The sequence below is a fragment of the Mustela nigripes genome, chromosome 14 (genome assembly GCF_022355385.1).
Source record: "Mustela nigripes isolate SB6536 chromosome 14, MUSNIG.SB6536, whole genome shotgun sequence".
Taxonomy (NCBI): Eukaryota; Metazoa; Chordata; class Mammalia; order Carnivora; family Mustelidae; genus Mustela; species Mustela nigripes.
This window is the reverse complement of record NC_081570.1, coordinates 70,205,116-70,221,142: the sequence shown is the minus strand read 5'-3', so window position 1 is coordinate 70,221,142 and position 16,027 is coordinate 70,205,116. Positions and strand designations below refer to the sequence as shown.

The following is a 16,027-nucleotide window of genomic DNA, read 5'->3' as shown; positions in this document are numbered from 1 at the left end:
GGCACAAGTGAAATTGAAGCAAATTTTAAACTCTACTGTGGGGTCATTACTAATGTTTTCTAGGAAACCTAAAGTTTTAGAACATCTGCCTTTTGAGAAATAAGCTCAGTATTTTACATATGCCTTAATATAGAGTAACTCATTTTTTTTTTCCAGAGGTGTTGAGAAATCGTCCTGATAGCTACCCACATTTGGCATCAGTAAAATCTTTAAAGATAAATAGTATATGAATTCTGTGTTGTGTTTTTTATTATAAAGATTAATTTTCAAATTTGTATTTGTTTTACACCTTTCAACCATTTGTAATCAATTCAAATGTCTGAGTCCATTTCTACTTTTCCTTACTGGTTTGTTGCTAGGTAAGTGATAAAGCTGGTTGTCATTTTTAACAGCCACATGAGGTCATGTCTGTTTCCATGCCAACAGATCCTCTTGGGAGAGTATTTTCAGTAAAAGCCCAGAGGTGGTGACTCCTTTGCAGCTCCAATGTTGCCAGCGCCTGGTTGAACTTTGTAAACAGTGCCTGCTAGTGGTTTACAAATATGCAACTGACTCAAGAGGATCAGTCTCAGGCATTGGTACTGATTGGGGTAATTCCAGGTACTTGTTTACATTTCTACACCCTGTGAGTTTTATATAAAGTAATGCCACAGTGCAGTTTGAAATTGAAAGTCTCTTTTTGTTTATATAGCTATAGAAAAAGCTAAAGACCGAAAATTCATACATGCTCTTATCTACAAAAGACTTAATTTGCACCAGTCTTTATTTTTAAAGGACCGAACAAGGACAGCAACCACAAACCTGAAGGTGACAGAAATAACCTACTTGAACATAAGATTATTTGGCTTATATAATTTGGCTTTCAAATACCAAGGAAAAACATCCAAACAGAAACTTGACTGTTTCCCCCAATAGGGAGATTTCAAATCTATCCTTCAGCCTGATAAGTTGAGAAGATGCCTTTAGTTTAATCTTTACTCGCTTCATCATGACACACATCTATGGGAGCTGAATTTCATTAAGTTCCATTTAAAAATTGAATTTTAATAAATACGGTTATTAAAATAGGTAGTTTAACAAATCATGAGAAATAATATTGTGTTTAAGCTGCAAAAAATACACAGATTGAAAAAACAGTACATTTTACCATTTCTCTGTATAATCCATAGTGCCCATTAGAATTAAAGATGAACATGTGACTTTATTTTTAACAGGTATAAGTTACAGTACTACTCTGGATAGAAGAGAATGAACTATGACTTTGAAAAACTAAGTGATAGTCAAATGATGATAGCATTCAACTAACAGTTGAATAAGCGATGAGGAAAATGAAACACCATAGCCGGGATTGTCTTTTGAAACACCTAGAAATTGATCTGTTTATTAAAGAGATCATAGAAAATACTTAATAAAGATAACTTTTTAAAAAGTGACTGCAACAGCAGAATGGCTTGGAGTATATTTCACAAAAAGTGTTGAAAGATATACTTTTAATCTTTGTTTGTCTTGGATTCTGACATTATACATTGTCATACCTTTAACTCATTTTAACTCTCCCCCTGTAAATCATTCAGCAGTGATCACAACAATGAGAGAGGTAAAACTAGCCATTAGTATTTGAGATATGTAAATATCAAAACAATATTCTACAGTTTAATGATTTGGCTGAAGCAAATTATTGAAATAAAACATTATTTTCATTAATATTTTTGTATGATTTAAAAGAATGGTGGTCATCATTAAGACATTACAACATATAAATGAAGAGGCTTCACTTTAAGGAGTGATGATCAGGAAAATCTTAAGTTCCAGTCTAGGAAGGATGGTTTCAAACTCTTTAATGTCACTCTTGCAATTCTAGATTTTGTAACACATTTTCTATTGAGGGTTCTTATAACTTTAGTGGGTAGGCAAAATAGAATGAGGTCACTCTGAGCGAGAAGTTATACCTTACAATTGTGTCAGGCCTTTTTATTTTCTTCCCTTTCTGGTGGTCAGTAGAGATATTCCTATTCTGGAATCTTGAGTTCTGAAATACTCAGTATAACCCCAATATGACGATTATAAGCATTGTGGGGGGAAGAGGGGTTAGTAAAACATACCCTTTATTCCTGCCCAAGTTCAGAACCATTTGAGAGAGAGAGAAATGTAGGAATCAGACAGACAATCATCAGAATGTAGCTTCATTACTGAGTAAAGCTGCACTGAGGGACTGTGGTGTAGATTTGAGCCAAGTGAGTTCTCTAAAATTGAGTTCTAGAATTAAGTGTATTAATCCAGTGATGGGCAGATCTAGATCAACCCAAACCTTCCACTAACAGTACCCCATAAAGTCTAGTTCTGTTAGTGTTGGCTAGTGAGCGAGTAAGGATGCCTCCTTTTTGCAGATAGGCTGATCCAACAAGAGAAAGGGACTGAGCCAGGCATACCTGCTTCCTTCTTTTAAACCTGAAAATCAGATAACTCACTTCTGGTAAAAGGCCAGAAATTTGGTGGAAATTCTTCTACTTGAAACACAAGGAGGAGAGAGAAATAAACACATGCTCCTCATACCTAGCTAATAAAACCCAAGTTGATGTCACATTAATTTAAAAACATGTGAAAACTGGCCATATTTTCTTCCCTTATCAATAAGGAACCTATAGCTTTTAACTTTACATGTAGAAATCACTTAATTTGATATTTCTTAATAGATAATTTTTTTAATGAAGTATACCTAATAAAGTATAAATTAATATTTATAAATTAATATATATGCCTAATATAAATAATATATGATGTATACCTAAACACTTTATGAGGAGATACATATTTAGGTAATTTATCTGTAAAATTTAAAGAGAAGAAAATAGAGATAACATCAGTCAGGTTTATGGACCATATTTATCTTAATGAAAGATCTGCATGTTCTTTCAAAAGAGACTTTAAAGTGTGCATGTCACCCATTCCATGGAACAAAGTAGCCTTGAATCTTTAAGTCTTATAAAAATAACAACTTAATAGGCATACCAAGTGGAAAGCCATTTCTCAGAGGTAGACTCCTAACTAAGCAAATAGAACTGATATATAAACTCAGATATCTATCTCCAGGAAACTAAAGTTCTTGGGACCAGCTCAATATTTTACTGTATCTACACTTACTTGGGAAGCTTTGGGATCTCCAAATACTTTCTATCATCAACATCTCTGTGTTTCTATATTTCATGAACTTCCATGTAAGCTCATTTCATAAGGGGTGTTATGGTTAAAAATATTTTTAAAACCACTGAGTTCAGACTTGTGCCTTTGGTAACAGAGCACTAGGTTTTTGGACAAATTCTCCCTTTAATAACAACTAGAAAAGCTAGACAAAGTATGAAAACCTTGCTTGAAGACATTGGAGAGGTAACCGGGTACTTGATGAGTGCTTGTTAGTACTGAGTAACACTTTTGATAGACTCATGGGCCTAATGGAAAAAGTAGGAGTTCAAGGCCTGCCAAAGGTGGGAATGTTGGTGAACATCCTAGATTCCTAGGGGTAACTGTGTTCCCAATGTTTTGCAAAGCAAAAGTTAACAGAATTACAAGGAAAAATAGACAAATCTACAACCATAGATGGAGATTTTGAGATTGATTGAACTATCTATCTATAGGTATGTTTTTTCTACATTTGTATGTATATTTCAACATATATAGTATTTTTTTTTAAAAATTAAAGATACAGACCATGTTAACAATGTAACTAACAGACCTAACTATCATATATAGAAGTCAATCCAATAATCTCAGAATATGAAACACCAAGTACACCAGGAACTATTATAAAAGTCAATCATAAAGTCCAATAATAAAGCACATTTCAACAAGTTTCAGAAGACTTAAATCATACAGAGGTTTTTTTTTTTTTTTTTTTTTTTTTTCCTGATCCCATGCCGTTAAGCTAGAAAACAAAGGCAAAAATTAAAATTGAAATATCCATACTTTGGAAGGATAAAAAAATTACTTTTAATTACCTCGTGAATCAAAGAAATCATAATGGGCATACAAAAGTATTTTGAACTGGATGATAACACACAAAAAATTGTAATATGTAGACAAATAATTATTATAGGCATATTTATAGACTTACATGAACACATTAGGCAAGTGGAAAGGCAAAAATTAAATGACATCAGCAATGATTTTGAAAAGTGACAAAATGACATTAAAATAAACCCAAAGAATGTAGAGAAAGGGAATAAAAATGACAGCAGAAATTAAAATATAATGAAACAAATAGCATAAAGAAGATAAACATGGCCAAAATATGTCTTTGGAAAGACCAATATGAAAGGAAAGAGTTAACATCAAGAACAAAGATCGAGACATCACTACAGATCCTATAAGCATTGAAAATTTTATAAGAAAATATGAACAATTTCATGCTGATTTGGTAATTTAGATTAACAAATTCCTGGAAAAACACATATTACCAAAAATGACAAAATTTCTTTTTTTCTTAAATGACAAAATTTCTTGTTAGAAAGTCCTATATAAAAAATAGTAAATAGTCTTAACTATTGAAGAAATTGGATCAGTAATTAAAATCCTTCTTGCAAAGATAATTCCAGATTCACAGGTCTTCACTATCCAATTCTATTAAACCCATCCAGAGAACAGAAAAGGAGGGGACATTCTGCACCTTGTTTAATGAAACTCCCATACCATTGATTCTAAAACCTAACCAAAACATTATGTCAAAGGATAGTGAAAGTTCAGTGTTACTCCTGAGCATAGATGCAAAAGTCTTAAATAAAATGCCAGCAAAATGAACTCAGGAACTTTAAATTGGATAATGTATCCATGACCAACTTCTGTTTATTGCGTCAATTTAAGGGTGAAAAAAAAAAGTGATCAATGTGATTTTAATAGAATAAAAGATCATTTCAAAAGATACAGCCAAATCATTTGATAGAATTCAGTATATATGATTTTTAAAAAATGTGTAGCAAGCTAGAAACAAAAGGGAAATTCCTTAATCTAATGAAGAATAACTACAAAACGTATAAAAAAACTTACATAAGGATGAAATGTTGAAGGCTTTCCTTCTCAAATGAGGAATAAGACAAGATTGCCTTTTATTATAACTTCTATTTAACATTGTAGTAGAGGTCCTAGTTGGTTCAAGAAGTCAAGCAAAAGAAATGCAACAAACTGAAACTCTTTACTAATGGATATGATTCTGTTTGTAGACATCAAAATAAATCTACAGATAAATTATTAAGTAAATTTAACAAGTTTAATTAAATCAAAGTAAAGATAAGAAAATTGATTGTATTTTTCCAATATCAGCAACAAACAGCATGAATATGAAATTTTAGGTATGATATTTTCAGTTGTATCAAAGAATAATTAATACTTATTAATAAATGTAACAAAAATGTACAAGACTTTTATTTAGCAAAATGTAAAAAATGGGAAGATATACCTTATTCATAATAGGATCGATATAATCAAATGTCAGCTCGTAAACAGTTCTAAACATTTCTAAATTCAATGTAGTCATAATATAAATCTCAACAAATTTTTAGGAGAAGGCAGTCTGTGACCAAAGCTTGTTTTAACATTTATACAGAAAAGCAAAGGACCAAGAATAGATAAGACACTCTTGAAATAGAAAAACATAATGGTAAGATTTATTAACTATAGTGTACTAAGACTTATAATAAATTAAAGTAATTTAAGACAGTGTAATATTGTCAAAAGTATAGACAGACCATGAAACCATTCAGAAAAGTCATAAGTAGATCCAGGCATATATAAAGACTTAACTTATGAGAAAAAGAGGTACATATGATTTATGACAAGTGCGAAAAAGAAATTTATTTTTTAAAAATAAAAAATTTATTTTAAAAACAGAGACAGTTAGGTTTCTAAATAATAATTAAAAAAAGAAACTTGATTTTACCAAAACCATATGCAAAAAAAAAATAAGTCTACACAAATGTGAAAGGCAAAACTAAAGATTACAGAAGATAATGCAGGGCAATATTTTCATGACTTGGAGGTAAGCAAATAAAAAATAGGGCCAAAAAGTGCAGATCATACATGAGAAGATGAATTTTACTATAATAAAATTAAAAATATATATTCATCAGAAGACCCCATTAAGAGGGTGAAAAAGCAAGCCAATGAATGGAAGAAGGCATGTGCAATTCATATAACCTATATAAGATTCTTAGATCATAAAAGAAGTCCTACTAACTTCTAGGGGGAAAAACCAAACAGTCTATGAGAAAATGGGGAAGATATTGGGAAGAAAGGAAGGGCTTTGTAATACTCTAATACAGGGCTCTGGGGTGTTAGGAATATTCAGTTATTTAACCTGATAGCAGTTACACAAGTAATTACTTTATAATATTCATTAAGCTGGACATTTATGTTTTATGCACTTTCAAATGTGTGCTATATTTTACAATTGGGTTAAATACATGATACCAATATAGCCCCAGGCTATGATAGCTTGAAACATATATTTCAGAACAAGGATTGTCTTGCCTTGGGAGGCTGATGTTCATAACACATAAGTTATATTTCACACTTGTGCACTATTTCATTGGATCTATACTCTGTAAGCCAAGCATGGGAGAAACTACAGGACTCTTTCCACAGATGAGAAAACTGAAAACTGAGGCCTGAAGAGGTTAAATGACTTCTCCAAACCCACATTACTAGCTATGCTGCACAGAGGTAGAACTTGAAACTAGAACTTCCCCCAACCCCTTGCCCAAATCAAAGTTAAAACAATGGAATGATCAGGACACCTGGGTGGCTCAGTGGGTTAAGCAGCTGCCTTCGGCTCAGGTCATGATTCCAGCGTCCTGGGATCGAGTCCCACATCGGGCTCCTGCTCAGCAGGGAGCCTGCTTCTCCCTCTGCCTCTGCCTGCTGTTCTGTCTGCCTGTGCTCGCTCTCTTCTCTCTCTCTCTCTGATAAATAAATAAAATCTTAAAAAAAAAAATGGAATGATCCACACTCACTGGGATGGTTATTATCCCCCAAATGCAAAATAATAAGTGTTGGTAAGGATATTGAGAAGTTGGAATCCTTATGCCCTGCTTTCACTATCTCAGAATGTGGAATGAAGTGGCTGCTATGGAAAAGTTTGCTAGTGCCTCAAAGAGTTAAATATAGAATTGCCGTATGACCCAGCAATTTCACTCCTGGATATATACCCAAAAGAACTGAAAACAAGGGCTCAAACAGATGCTTGTACAACAGTGTTTATAGCAACATTATTCACAATAATAGCCAAAAGGTGGAAACCACTCAGGTGTCCACCAACAGATGAATGGATAAACACCATGTAATATAGACATACAATGGAATAGTGTTCAGTCTATATAGAAGAGTGAAATGGATAAACCTTGAAAGCAGGGTAATTAAGTGAGCCAGACACAAAAGGATAAATATGATTCCACTATATATGAGGTAGCTAGAGTAGACAAATTCATAGAGACAGAAAATAGAATAGAGTTTACCAGGGAATGGGGAGGGGGGGAATGGGGATTTGGTGTTCAATGGACAAGGAGTTTCTGTTTGGGATGAAAAAGTTCTGAACTAGGTTGTGGTGATGGTTAAACAGCATTTTAAATGTACTTAATGCACTGAATTGTACACTTAAAGATGAAAAACTAGTAAGTTTCATGATTACACACACACACACACACACACACACACACACTATATATATATATATATATATATAAATACCACAGTAGAAAAAAATTTTAAACACAGGATAAATATTATGATGAACTTTATTTACCTTTGTTCCCCAAACCAGAAGCTGAGTTTATTTGGGGGGGTAATCAGGGGTCCTGATCTTACTCCAGGAAAATCACAGAAGGTGGGTGTAGCTTAAGTTTTCAAGGCTAATTCCCTACTGGTCTTGAAATGTTTATGTTCTAGAAATCCCCATGGTCAGCAGTAAGTCGGTACATGACAGATCAATTCTACATCAAGTAGGAACTGGGCAAATGCATGTTTTATGTCTCTGTGATGGATGTTTGAGGTTGTGTACACATAGCCTCAGTGATGAGGAGTGAGGATGCATGTGTGAAGCAAACAGGGTAATCTGAGGTATTTCTCCTTGGTACTTACAAGTTAGCTATTTTTATACATCAGAAGTAAGACGGAACAAAGGTAAAGCTGTAAACTTTTCACATTTTTTGGTCCTTTAACACAGACTCTTTAGATATAGATAGTCTATAAATGTACTTCTCAGAGATATTCTTCTTGCTAAAAACAATCAAATTGTATTTTAATTTCATTGCAAAGAACATTTCCAAAAATAATCTTTGATGTTCAGCTAGTGTGGGATCTCCCAAGAGATAGTAATGGAGATATTAAGGCAAATAATCCATTCTGTTTCCCTGTAATGCTTTAAAATATCCCACAGCACTTGCTTTAGGGAAACAAAATGTTTCCTCCAATGTGATTTCATACGCTTTTTTTTTTTAAAGCTCATACTGAACTCTTTTTCTTACGAAAGTTTCATTTTAGTTTTTTTCTGCGTCTTTTAAAAACTTTAGGTTTGTGGATGTATAACCTTCTATTTTCTAGGTTATTTTATACTTTGTAGTTTGTATCCATTAGTTTTAAAACTAATATTCATACAGAGAAACGACAATAGAGTATAGTTGCTGGGAGCACTGATTCTGGAGTTGGTGCACAACACTGATTCTAGAGTTGGAGTCCAAGCTCTGCTATTTACTAGCTATGTAACTGTGGGCAAGACTTTGACCCATGTATGCTTCAGTGTATTCATCTATAAAATGAAGCATACAATAATATCTACTGTATAGAATTGTTATAAGTAAATGATTTAATATTTGTAAAGCAATTAGGAGAGTGCTGAGCACATAGAAAACACTAAGTATTACATAGTGTTAAATAAAATAGTATAGGTTAGCTGTAACCCTAGACTTTATACTTTTATTTTTCCTCTGTGGACTGGAGATCTTTAACTCAAAAGGATATGTCAATATTACTGTAATGTCAGTAGTAACTCTTGCTTGGAAATTGTTCAAACGGAAGTTGGTTTAAGTTGTTGTTTGCTCTGATAATTATCAGTATAATCAGAATGCACTTTCAGTAGAAGGTAGAATAACTTTCAACTAATGAAAAGTAGTGGGTTTTATTCAAACACCTTATTTTCTTTTGTACCTTTGCCTTAGATAGGATGGGAGCTTTTTCATGACAGAAGATACAGATTAATCATCATGACTCCACTAGCTCCTGACATAATAATTAATCCATATAAATTACCCAAGTGGTATTAAGAAAATAATTTATATAATCTGTGATGTGAGGAATCAGTTGTTTCATTATTCATCACCCATTGTGCAATTTTGATTTAATTTGGTTTGTTGTGTATTATTTTACTGCTCTATTAACTTAATGATTTGAGCAATTATTTATAGTTTGTGATACTAGTAATAGATTTAGAAGATATTATTAGATAATTCATGATAAAATGTTTATGGATGTTATGGAGAATTCTTCCACTTTAATCTGAATGCTGTATCCAGCTTGATCATAATGAGTTCATATTCTTCTACAAAATTCATATAACCCAACTATAAATGTAACTTTCCATTGGCATGGAGGCATAGTAGTTGTCAACATTATTTAATGTAGAATAGGTAGCTAATAGTACTCTTGGCCCTCAGTTTCATTGTGTATCTATGGAAGTATGAATACTGTTGCTGGAAGATTCTAACGTAAAGTGAAAAAAATAAATGAGTTGATTGTCTACCATTGTTCATTTTTTCAAAAATTTCACTTCTCCTTCTATTGCTAATTGCTACTCCTGGTTTTGGAAATTCCTCATAGATGTCTTTGTCCTGATTTCATAGCATGTGCATCTTGTCATTACCAGGGTTTATACTTTTAATAGTCATGTTTACTTGCATTTGCTCATGTGGATTTCCTTGTGGATTTCCATTTTTTCTCTAGATGTATAGATTGGAGTGGCTTAATGCTAATAAAAGTTTTTGCAGAGAGAAACAAATTATACAGGTGCACATTCTTATTTATAATTTCTTATTCTCAAATCTCTAAAAACTGAAAAGAAAGGAAGAGTAACCTTTTTATTGGCAAATCTGACCTGACCTGAATTGACATGAAGTTATTTATTGTTTTCATCCTGTTTATTGTAAGTATTCATACATTTCACTACAGAAATATTAATGGTTTGACTTCAGGATGCTGCTCCAAGGCCTCAATGGAGATATTATATATAGTATATACACTGTATCATTTTAAAATCTGGAAAATTCATGTATTCTGAAATACATTTGTCTGCAAGGATTGCATGTAACCTGTAATTATGATTATTTTTGGTGTTCTATTATCCTAAGAACAATGTGGTCTAGGAATATAAATTTTATAATTATGAATTTTTGTCTTTTTCTCTTAGATTACCTATAGTCATCATATGTTAATGAAATATTATCAAATTGTAATTAATGGTTCCAACATCCTTGAAACAAACAATTATTGGTAATGTGGCCATCCAAATTCTCATATCACATGTTTTTAAGAAATATTTGACTAGTTTCATATATTATTTATAGAGATTAATGATGAATTTCAAATTAACATGAGCCACGGAAATAGTTTCCTAGCATGTGAGTATAATGGCTCTTTCGGGGTTGTCTTGAGATACTAAGATCATATGTTGCAACTATATTCAGCTTTTTAAGTGAGGCTTTTATGATCATCTTCTACCTTCCCACCTGAGCTTGGGAGAGAACATTTTTTTGATGTAGAATGCATTGTTATTATAGTATTGTTTCTCACGTAGCATATATAAATTATTAACCACAGAACACTTTAGTGAGAGATGTTAATATTAACTTTTTTGTAAAGTATAATTTTTTAACTGTCATTTGTAGGTATTTATTACCAGGAAGTACACAATTCTTCATGAGAACACCAGCCTACACCTTGAAATACAGTTCACCTGGAATGACTCGCTCCAATGTTTTGTTTACATCCCGATATGGCCATTTGTGAAACAAAAGGAAGATTGCCATGGATTATGCATAATTGCAATTCATTTTTTCCCTCCAATTTAAACATGCAAAGAAAGTGACCATTAAGTGCTGTTTTATGTATATATGACATATATGTGTGAATATATACATGTGCACTAAAATAACATATATTTATTATAATATATGAAAGAAGAATTAGCAGAAAACTGGATATAAGACTTAACCTTTCTGGAAATGTAATAAACCATGTTAAATTGTTTACACAAATATGTGAATGTCTAGAATTTGCTAGGTTTATAATTAATACCTTCCTACTAGAAATGTTATTTTTGCTGCAGAGTATATAAAACAGAATTGATCCCATTTCAGTGTTAAATTATTTTCTAGATAACACTTCTTTTGATTTGAAAAAGCATTAATAGTATAAAACCTTATTAATTCTCTTATATATAGTAGCCATTTAAAATGAAAAACAAAGCTAGAAGCCTGGTGTTGCTTGATGATAGAATTAAATATAAAACGGGTTTATCATTACTGTAGCACACTACAAAGTACTATAAAAATTTCAACCTGATTTTCCCAATTTTTTTATTCCTCTATGTGGAAATTTAGCTACTTGTGATAATGTACATTTTCAGTAAGGCTTTAGTAAGGCCATGCAGTGACCTAAAATGGAAGACAATCCAGTGGGTTAAAATTTAAAAAATGTAAGCAAACTTTTATTTTCTACTTTTCATTGGGAGTCACATAAAGGAACAGAAAATGATGCTGATGACAGACTCTTTCCATCTGACTTTTGTATCTCATACCACTCACTTTTATTTGGGAAGTATATCTCCAATGGGTATGTATGCTCAGATACAGTTTCTTCTGTTCTTCGGAAGTAGAAGAGTTGACATTTCAAGCTCATTTTGGTGTTATAGGATAATGTGTCACACTTATTTTATAAGTCTCTTAATGAGAAACCAACCGACTTACATTATGAAGTCTAATATAGAGCTTCACATTGCAGCATAGAAAATAATCTAATTGTTGCAAATAGAAGATTCTGGTTACTAGACATTATTAGTCATGGATGTACCCTTGAGAATTTTCTAAAATCAAAATAGAGGATGGAGTTTTCTGTCTGAAGTTCTTATGCATACATTTCATAGCAATTTACTTCCTCCTCTTGCTTATAGTTTCAAAAACAATGAGTGAGGGAGTGAGGTGAGGTTTCAGTTTTCCACAAAAATATAAATAGCACTATCATTGAATGGAAATCCTTAGAAATTACAATATGCATCTTTTAGAAGCTTGTTTAAACTTCTCCCAACAGTCTTACTTTCTCACAGATACTAATTACTGACAAAATTTAGGAGTGTTTTACCTTTTAGTATCCTAGAAACTACTCCCAGTAAATCAAGAAATGGCCCCCAAACAGGAAAACTGAGAGAAGCAAACTGTCCTAGTTTAATTTGCAAAAAGGATAATTGGCAACCTAAAGTTGTAAGTTAGATCTATTTCGGTTTTAAAGCCATATTCTGAGGCTGTGATAGGCTAAAATAGGCTTTTCCTTAAATTATCACTACTTGATTGTTTATGATTACCTAACATCCATATTCCAGTAGATACTTTTCCTTGCTAAATGCATCCCAAAGAAGAATTTGTTATTGTCTTTGAGGAAAAAGAGGATAAGGATGTCAGAATAAAGGAAATTACAGTATAGCTTGGAGTATTTGTGACTCCATTTTGTGAATTCTTAAATATATTACAGATTTCTTAGAATAAATAATGCAAAAATTGGGATATTACAAAATCACTGTAAGAGTGATAAGCAAGTAGGTCTTTTCATGAAGTATTTTTAATAATTTTTCTTTTAAATTCATGATTTGTCCATGATTGAAACATAATTTTCAAGTGTCTGGTATGAGGTATCTATCCAGTTTGTTGGTCACTCACTTGCATTAACTTAAAACGGCTATTTAGTGTGCTAGAGTGGGTGCTTTGTGACTTCTGTCTTTAATGATAAAAGAGCGAAGTTTTTATTTAAAACAAGAAGAATGCTCAACGTGGGGATGAACCCTCTTCCCTTAGAAAACACACACACACATACACACAACACACACACACACACACACGCACACTATTTAAGAACCTTTGAAAAAAAAAAGTTTAAATGTGTGAAACTACCCAACTAATTAATGAACAAATTTCATTTCTCTAGCTACTTAGATCTGGGTTTTTTTGAGCACTAGAATTTTCTTGCTCACATTTGCATATTTATACTGATCTGGTTTGATGTGATTACGTTGTGAATAAAAGCCATGTGCTCATTATTTATATATACTACCTGGTTTGCTGTGGATTATGGTTGCCATAGTGCTTATTCCCTAATGAGAAACTAAGAAGAGAAAATTCAGTAGTAAACCATGAAAATCTCTGGAGGCCATAGAAATGTTTTAGAGGTATAAAATATTCCTCAGTTTTTATTATAAATTTTTTATTCTTAAGGTGAAAACATATCAATATAAGTGATAGTACGGGTCTGATTTTCTCTCTTCCAGGAGAGAAAGTAACTTTATTTGAAAAACTTCAGAAGTTATTCAATATTACCAGGAGTTTTTAATAGGGAATTTGGTTTACTTAAAATGAAAGTTATAATCATTCTGTTATTAAAAAAAAAAGTCCCTACTCATTCTGTAAATCTAAGATTAGAATGCTTCCCAGAACTATATATGATTGCAATGATTTCCAAAATTATATAAAAAGCAACCTTTGTTTTAAACCTCATCTATGAACATGGTATGAGATGGCAGATTTGTTTTCACTTTAATTATCCAGCCTTGTAATTAGTTAGCATTTGCTTTATGTAATCTGTTGAGGGAACTATTATGATTCATATTATGTTTATTTTTACTAGCAACACATTTTATTTTACTAGCATTTTATTTACCTTGCTTGTATAAAAATGAAGTTATAACAGGATCAGATATGGAAATAGCCTCTGCCAGATGCGAAGGTTTATATAGATTTTTTCATATTTCTAAATACACGAAAAATGCCTACTAATTCCTCCTCCCTAAAACTAAAATGAACCAAACTCAGACAAACAAACAAAAACCCAACTTTCTTTTCACGTAGTATTTACAAACAACTAGATGATGGAGGCTTCTAGACATCAAGGACTTCATTCTAATTTTCTTTTTAATTTGGAAAGCATATGATTATAGAATTTTGTTATCTAACTTGAAATTTCACATTTTAGTATAAATTAATCCAATGCTTTCATCTTTATCATATCAAAGCCATTCTATGTAAAAAGTCTTTTAAAATCTAAACATAGACATATTTGACCTTTTCAAATATACCAAAAAAGTTGATAGTTGCATAAAGTCTATTATGTCTAGGTTTTTGCAAAGCACTGATTCATTCTTAAATGTGTTCTCTTTAAAAAATAATAGCAAATACCTCGAGAAGAGTGACAGAAAATACCTTCCTTTTCTGTTCTGTAATGCTAGTTTACATTTTGATTCTTAGTTTACTGGCTCTAAGGTTCAGCAATAAAAAGTGTAACTTCAGTTGTGTTGCTGTGGTCTAATGATTTTTGAAAATTGGCTTTTCTCTTTAAATTGAGAAACTCATGTTTCCAGGTTCTGAATTAGTTATCTAAATATTTTGGGTATATATTATTTACAAATAAATAAAAAAATTAGAAATATGTTCATTATCAAAATTGTATTCCTTATGCTGCTTTTTCTTTCTTCCTTTTTTCCTTCAACACCACCTCTTCTTCCTCCTATAACCTTTGAAGTTTTGACCTTTGATGGACAAAGTCCAGAAAGGATAAATCCTGCCTTTTAAATATTGGTTTTCCTTGCATTTTATGGTGGTGTATTTTTACTTCAGCAAAAATTAAACTTAGGTAAAATGTGTTATTGGATCAAGTTCAGTTTGTCTGCTGAGACTTTTAAGAATCAAGTTTCTATACCTAAAAAACATTGTCTAGACTCTTTGAACCAAGATACATGGCTACAAATAACAGTCTTGCAAACCAAAAGTAGTATATTAAAACTTATGGCACTCCTTGAGATTGCCACCCTTTTGGTGATTTTTCGCTTTGTCGTAAGATGGTATATTGAAGAAAAACTATTCAGGTAACATATTTTGTATTAACTGGGCTGTATTATCTATGAAGGGCTACATAAAACTTTTATTTTATCCCCACTACTAACTTGAAAACTATTGGTAAAGTCATTGCTCAATAGACTAATATTTTTTCAATTAGTAAGAGGACTTACCTTGCAAAAATAATCAGATAATGCTGATATTTTTCTTTCAAAGGTTTACAATGGTAGTTCTTGGTCCTGACTTGGTTCGTGTAGTTACCACTGTACATGCTACAATATCAACTATTAATAGATTTGTTGAAGATTCTGGGTTTCAAGATTAGCTTGAAAGCAATACATTTGCTACCATGAATCATGACTCAAATTATCCCCATGTGTTTACTACCTGTATATGAATGCAAATGTTGTTACAGAAAATATGCTTGAAATGTCAACACTATGTGCAATTAATATTGCATTGTCATGCTTCAGCATGTGATATCTGTATGGTGAAGTTATTTCAATTACTATAATAAAAATGTTTAACATAAGAAAGCAACAACATGTCATCAAATGGTTATTTCTGTCTTACACACACACAGAGACACACAGACACACAGACACACAGACACACACACACTTTTTAGTAGAGGGGTCTGGCTTTAATTAAGCTTTCAGGTGATGAAATATGTTTTCACAGTTATTTTCTTCTGCTGTACAGACAGCAATAGCACTATGGGGATAACTTTTACTGCTATTAAAGTCAGGTCGAGTAAACAAAATTGGTGTCAATTTTTCTCCTAGTTAGCTGAAAGGCAGACCCTTTTAGAATTTAGAAATGACACTTTTATATCTCTCTAGTATCATTGATTATAACAACAATATTATTAATCTGAATAGAATTATGTCAGCATCTTA

The 16,027-nt window shown here is 32.0% G+C and overlaps 1 protein-coding gene across 4 annotated transcripts in view; it reads left to right on the top strand.

The window, feature by feature from the left end:
* Nucleotides 1–14,581, top strand: part of TTLL7 (tubulin tyrosine ligase like 7) — a 145,786-nt gene extending 131,205 nt beyond the window's left edge. For 3 of the 4 annotated variants that reach the window (XM_059375247.1, XM_059375248.1, XM_059375249.1), the window contains 2 exons: nt 427–600; nt 10,920–14,581. In XM_059375247.1, coding sequence (XP_059231230.1) covers nt 427–600; nt 10,920–11,040 — 295 coding nt within the window. In that variant the 3' untranslated portion in view covers nt 11,041–14,581. Of the gene's footprint in view, nt 1–426; nt 601–1,214; nt 1,418–10,919 lie in introns of those variants that run through there. The other variant, XM_059375251.1, reaches the window with a different exon arrangement.
* The last annotated feature ends 1,446 nt before the right edge of the window (nt 14,582–16,027 follow it).